Source organism: Bison bison, unplaced genomic scaffold (assembly GCF_000754665.1).
Source record: "Bison bison bison isolate TAMUID 2011002044 unplaced genomic scaffold, Bison_UMD1.0 scf7180017860854, whole genome shotgun sequence".
In the NCBI taxonomy this organism is placed as follows: domain Eukaryota; kingdom Metazoa; phylum Chordata; class Mammalia; order Artiodactyla; family Bovidae; genus Bison; species Bison bison.
In genome coordinates, this window is record NW_011491426.1 from 37232 (window position 1) to 42960 (window position 5729).

The 5729-nt window shown below is 43.1% G+C and overlaps 1 protein-coding gene across 1 annotated transcript in view; it reads right to left on the reverse strand.

Annotated features, from left to right (window-relative positions):
• SDHA (succinate dehydrogenase complex, subunit A, flavoprotein (Fp)) overlaps positions 1-5729 on the reverse strand; it is a 22842-nt gene that overhangs the window by 13913 nt on the left and 3200 nt on the right. Inside the window, exon 2 of the mRNA XM_010832339.1 lies at positions 888-977. Coding sequence (XP_010830641.1) covers positions 888-977 — 90 coding nt within the window. The remainder of the gene's footprint in view (positions 1-887; positions 978-5729) is intronic.

Sequence of the window (5729 nt, forward strand, 5' to 3'; positions counted from 1 at the left end):
CAGCACACACGAGTCGCTGCCACAGCCGGAGGGCCTCCATCGCGCTGGGCTGCACACCAGGCACGGCAGCAACGGCAGACACAGTGAGCACGTCCTCAAGTCGAAAGGGTGCTCCCATCACAGCAGAGCACCGACCCCACGGAGCCGGGACACCCACCATCAGCTGAAAAGCTGGAAACTTACAGTGTGGGGCCACAGATGCAGAGGAGGGCAACGCCACAGATCAAAACACCAGTTCCAACTAGGTTTCTCTTTACAGTTATCATTTTTTACCTTTTCTTTTTATGCTTATATCTGTATGCATGTGGTTAGACAAACCTAAGCTTATAAAGTAGTAGAGACCATGATTTGCAAGTTTCTCATGAAAACACTGAAGTGTTGTCTCATTTAGATAAGCACAGTCCATTCACCTGGGAGACCACCAAGAACCCAAGGATGCTCCAGGTCCATACTGTATGTACCACCGAGAAGGTGCCAACTAGCACTCAGTCACCACTGTGAGTGCTATGAAAATGGCCTCAGAAGCAAATTCCGGTTCTTCAACAGAGTGCGGAAGAGCCTTGTAAACACAGAGGAGCCCATGTTCAGCTGAGAAGGCATCTGTCACCTCGCATTCCAGTAAATATTGTTCACCTGATATCTGTATTTTGTTAGTTTACTTCACTTGAAGTTTAATTTGCTTATAGATACACAAGAGCTATAAGCAAAAATGCCAGTACCTATGTTCATGTCTGTACTATAATTACTAATACATCCAAAGTGATCTGAGTATGAATTAGAGAATTTAAGTAAAAATCTGTGTGTTACTCAAGTACATAAATAACTGGTACAGAACACTACTCTGCTAAGTCAAGAAAATCACTTAAAACAAAGAGCCCTGAACTTACCGCATCCGAAACTTTAGCGGACGACCTCTTATTGCCATCAACGGTGAAGTGAAAACTGCGGGTTCCTGTCTGCCATGCTGCCGGCCACTTCTGAAACACAGAGGGAGGGCTACGTGTCTTCACAGAACCCGGGACTCCTGATTTCCTAAGTTGCCAGCCTTCTCACGGACCCGGGTGCATGCTCTCATCCAGAACCCTTTCCTGGAACCCTCCACTTAGCTCTGAAGGTTAAGGCAGGGGCTAAGGACCCAGGCCCAGCTTGAGGAACTGGTAACCAGCAAAGGCCTTTCCACATGAAGCTTGTTTCCAGACAGGACATTCACTGACCCAGGAAATGCAAAAAGCACACTTTCACATTAATTTCTTGACTTGCGGTACTTAGTGGAGAAGGGGAAGGACACCTGTGCTGCCTAAGTGGCAGGTCTGCAGACAACCAAATGCTTCTCCCGGGTCCACCCAGCCTGCACACGGGGCCTGTGGCTCACTGCAGGAGGCGCTGACAGTGAGGAGTGGGCAGTGGGGCTCCAGAGCAGGACGCCCCGGGGCGGGCCCTTCATGGACGCTCCTGGTCCTGCGTCGCCCTCTCCACACCTGCGCCGGCTCAGCCACGTCCCTGCCTGTCATACTCCACCTCCATACCCCCTGCCTGTACAGCTGTCCCCGGTCTGTCCCTGGCCAACCTCTACAACTGCAAGCCTCAGCTAAGACGTCCCTTCCAACAACCATTTACCCAGGAAACTGGTGGCAATGAAATCACAACCCAGCAAGAGAGGCAACATTCTTCATGGACTAAGAAAGGTCCACAATTTAGGGAACAAGTCTTTTCATTCTGCTTATCACATTTTAGCAGACTGATAAAAGAGAATATTCTGAACAACAGTTTTGGGAACTAAATACATTCAGCAATTACAAAAGGGATGTCTTCAATTATTCTTCAATTGGAAGAGATGTTTCAATTTTGTGGAGAAAATTATGCTTTGGGACAAACACATGTGGATTATAGGGAGAATTTCCAAATACAATATGAACTGCAACCAAGTTGTCTGAAACCGGACAGACTTCTGCAAGATGAGGAACTCTGTCAGGGCTGGACAGTCTGGCTGACCACCAGCAAGGAACACCGGAGGCAGGAGGTTCCCCCTAACTCAGGAACTGAGTGATGGCTGATGCAAACATCTGAGTTTATCTTAACAGCTCTACTTAAAAAGTATAGTTTCTTGCATTTTTAAGTAGATTCGAACTGGTAAGAGTGATGTTCTTGAAGTTTTCATTTGTAATGTTAAGTATATTTGTTTTTCTTTCTAAGTACATTTGTTTTTATTGACAAAACTAATTTAGTTTTTTCCTTTAGATGTAAATTTAAAAGAATATTCTCCAGCTTTATTACACTTTTTTAAATGGTAAATTCGTATTTTAACATAAACCAAGTCCCTGAAGGAATTTTAATACAAATGCTCTTGAAAATATCATAAAGTACTCCCACTGAACTGAACAATAAAAATATAGCTAATAGTACCAATAAGGATAGTATACTTTGTGATACCAAGTTAAAATTAAAATAGAAACTGTGAGATTCCCAAAGTATTTACTTCTTTTTCCAGGATGTTCACATTGAATAAAGACAGACAAACACACCCACCCACGTGGTTAGATTAAAAAGCAGTACCTACTGTAATGAGATCGGTAACAGATTATCACATTACCACCCCGTGGAAAACAGTAACACGATTTTTTGTACCTAAATCAGATTTGGGGAGTGATTTTAGAATTTGGAGAGTCCAATTTAATCCAATTTCTGTCTTTAGATAAAACTCATTTTATGCCACTTATTATTCTCACGTTTTTTGAAGACAAAAATATCAAACATTTTGCAACAGGGTAACATGAAAAAGAAAGCAGAAACCTACCTAAGATATTAACAGAGTTAGCATAAAAGTACAGGCCACTGAATCAGGAGAATAAAGAGAGAAACAAGTGAGAAGGGCACATACTTATCTCTTCAACTGAGCAAAGTGGAAAGTCCTCATCTAGCACAACATCCTATGAATCAGGACCAAGAAGCTACTCTATAAGAACAGGTACAAGCTACACAATTACAGAACTACACACTAAAGGTTCTGAAAGTGGTTGCATAATCACACTTGGAGAACTGAAGATGTGGGTAGTGGGGTAAGTGAACTAAACCCTTCAGAACAGTTGCTCAGTTGTGTCTGACTCTTTGCCACCCCATGGACTGCAGCATGCCAGGCCTCCCTGTCCATCAACAACTCCTGGAGTTTACTCAAACTCATGTTCATTGAGTCAGTGATGCCATCCAACCCTCTCATCCCCTTCTCCTCCCGCCTTAATCTTTCCCAGCATCAGGGCCTTTTCAAATGAGTCAGTTCTTAGCATCAGGTGGCCAAAGTATTGGAGTTTGAGCTTCAGCATCATTCCTTCCAATGAATAATCAGGACTGATTTTCTTTGGGAAGGACTGGTTGGATCTCCTTGCAGTCCAAGGGACTCTCAAGAGTCTTCTCCAACACCACAGTTCAAAAGCATCGATTTTTGGTACTCAGCTTTTTTTTATAGTCCAACTCTCACATTTATACTTGACTACTGGAAAAACCATAGCTTTGACTAGACGGACCTTTGTTGGCAAAGTAATGCCTCTGCTTTTTAATAAGCTGTCTAGGTTGGTCAAACTTTTCTTCCAAGGAGCAGGTGTCTTTTAATTTCATGGCTGTAGTCACTGTCTGCAGTGATTTTGGAGCCCCTCAAAATAAAGTCTGTCACTGTTTCTATTACTTCCCTATCTATTTGCCATGAAGTGATGGGACCAGATGTCATGATCTTAGTTTTCTGAATGTTGAGCTTTAAGCCAACTTTTTCACTCTCCTCTTTCACTTTCATCAAGAGGCTCTTTAGCTCTTCTTCACTTTCTGCCATCAGGGTGGTATCATCTGCATATCTGAGGTTATTGATATTTCTCCTGGCAATCTTGATTCCAGCTTGTGCTTCATCCAGTCCAGCTTTTCTTATGATGTACTCTGCATATAAGTAAGCAGGGTGACAACATACAGCCTTGACATACTCCTTTCCCAATTTGGAACCAATCTGTTGTTCCATGTCCAGTTCTAACTGTTGCTTCTTGACCTGCATACAGACTTCTAAGGAGACAGGTCAAGTGGTCTGGTATTCCCATCTTGTGAAGAATTTTCCACAGTATTTTGTGATCTACAGTCAAAGGCTTTGGTGTAGTCAATAAAGCAGATATTTTTTCTGGAATTCTCTTTTGCTTTTTCGATGATCCAACAGATGTTGGCCATTTGATCACTGGTTCCTCTGCCTTTTCTAAACCCAGCTTGGACATCTGGAAGTTCGCGGTTCACGTACTGTTGAAGCCTGGCTTGGAGAATTTTGAGCATTACTTTACTAGCGTGTGAGATGAGTGCAATTGTGCAGTAGTTTGAGCATTCTTTGACATTGCCTTTCTTTGGGAATGGAACGAAAACTGATCTTTTCCAGTTCTGTGGCTACTGCTGAGTTTTCCAAATTTGTTGGCATATTGAGTGCAGCACTTTCACATCATCTTTTAGGATGTGAAATAGCTCAACTGGAATTCGATCACCTCCACTAGCTTTGTTTGTAGCGATACTTCCTAAGGCCCACTTGATTTCACATTCCAGGATGTCTGGCTCTAGGTGAGTGATCACACCATCGTGATTATCTGGGTTGTGAAGATCATTTTGTATAGTTCTTCTGTGTATTCTTGCCACCTCTTAGTATTTTCTGCTTCTATTAGGTCCATACCACTCCTGTCCTTTATTGTGCCCATCTTCGCATGAATATTCCCTTGGTATCTCTAATTTTCTTGAAGAGATCTCTAGTCTTTCCCATTCTATTGTTTTCTTTTTGTTTACATTGATCACTGAGGAAGTCTTTCTTATCTTTCTTTGCTATTCTTTGGAACTCTGCATTTAAATGGGTATATCTTCCCTTTTCTCCTTTGCCTTTTGCTTCATTGTGGGATTCTTGCCCACAGCAGCAGATATAATGGTCATCTGAGTTAAATTCACCCATTTCAGTCCATTTTAGTTCTCTGATTCCTAAAATGTTGACGTTCACTCTTGCCATCTCCTGTTTGACCACTTCCAATTTGCCTTGATTCATGTACCTAACATTCCAGGTTCCTATGCAGTATTGCTCTTTACAGCACTGGACTTTACTTCCATCACCAGTCATATCCACAACTGGGTGATGGTGTTGCTTTGGCTCTGTCTCTTCATCCTTTTCTGGAGTTATTTCTCCACTGATCTCCAGTAGCATATTGGGCACCTACTGACCCGTGGAGTTCATCTTTCAGTGTCCTATCTTTTTGCTTTTTCATACTGTTTGTGGGATTCTCAAGGCAAGAATACTGAAGTGGTTTGCCATTCCCTTCTCCAGTGGACCACGTTTTGTCAGAACTCTCCACCATGACCCGTCTGTCCATCTTGGGTGGCCCTACACAGCATGGGTCATAGTTTCATTGAGTCAGACAAGGCTGTGGTCCATGTGATCAGTTTGGTTAGTTTTCTGTGATTGTGGTTTTCAGTCTGTCTGCCCTCTGATGGAGAAGGATAAGAGGCTTATGGAAGCTTCCTGATGGGAGACTGACTGAGGGGGAAACTGGGTCTTGTTCGGATGGGTGGGGCCATGCTCAGTAAATCTTTAATTCAATTTTCTGTTGATGGGTGGGGCTGTGTTCCCTCCTTGTTATTTACCTGGGGCCAAATTATGATGGAGGTAATGAAAATAATGGTGACCTCCTGCTACACTCAGTGCCCCCAACCCTGCAGTAGGCCACCACCAACCCACA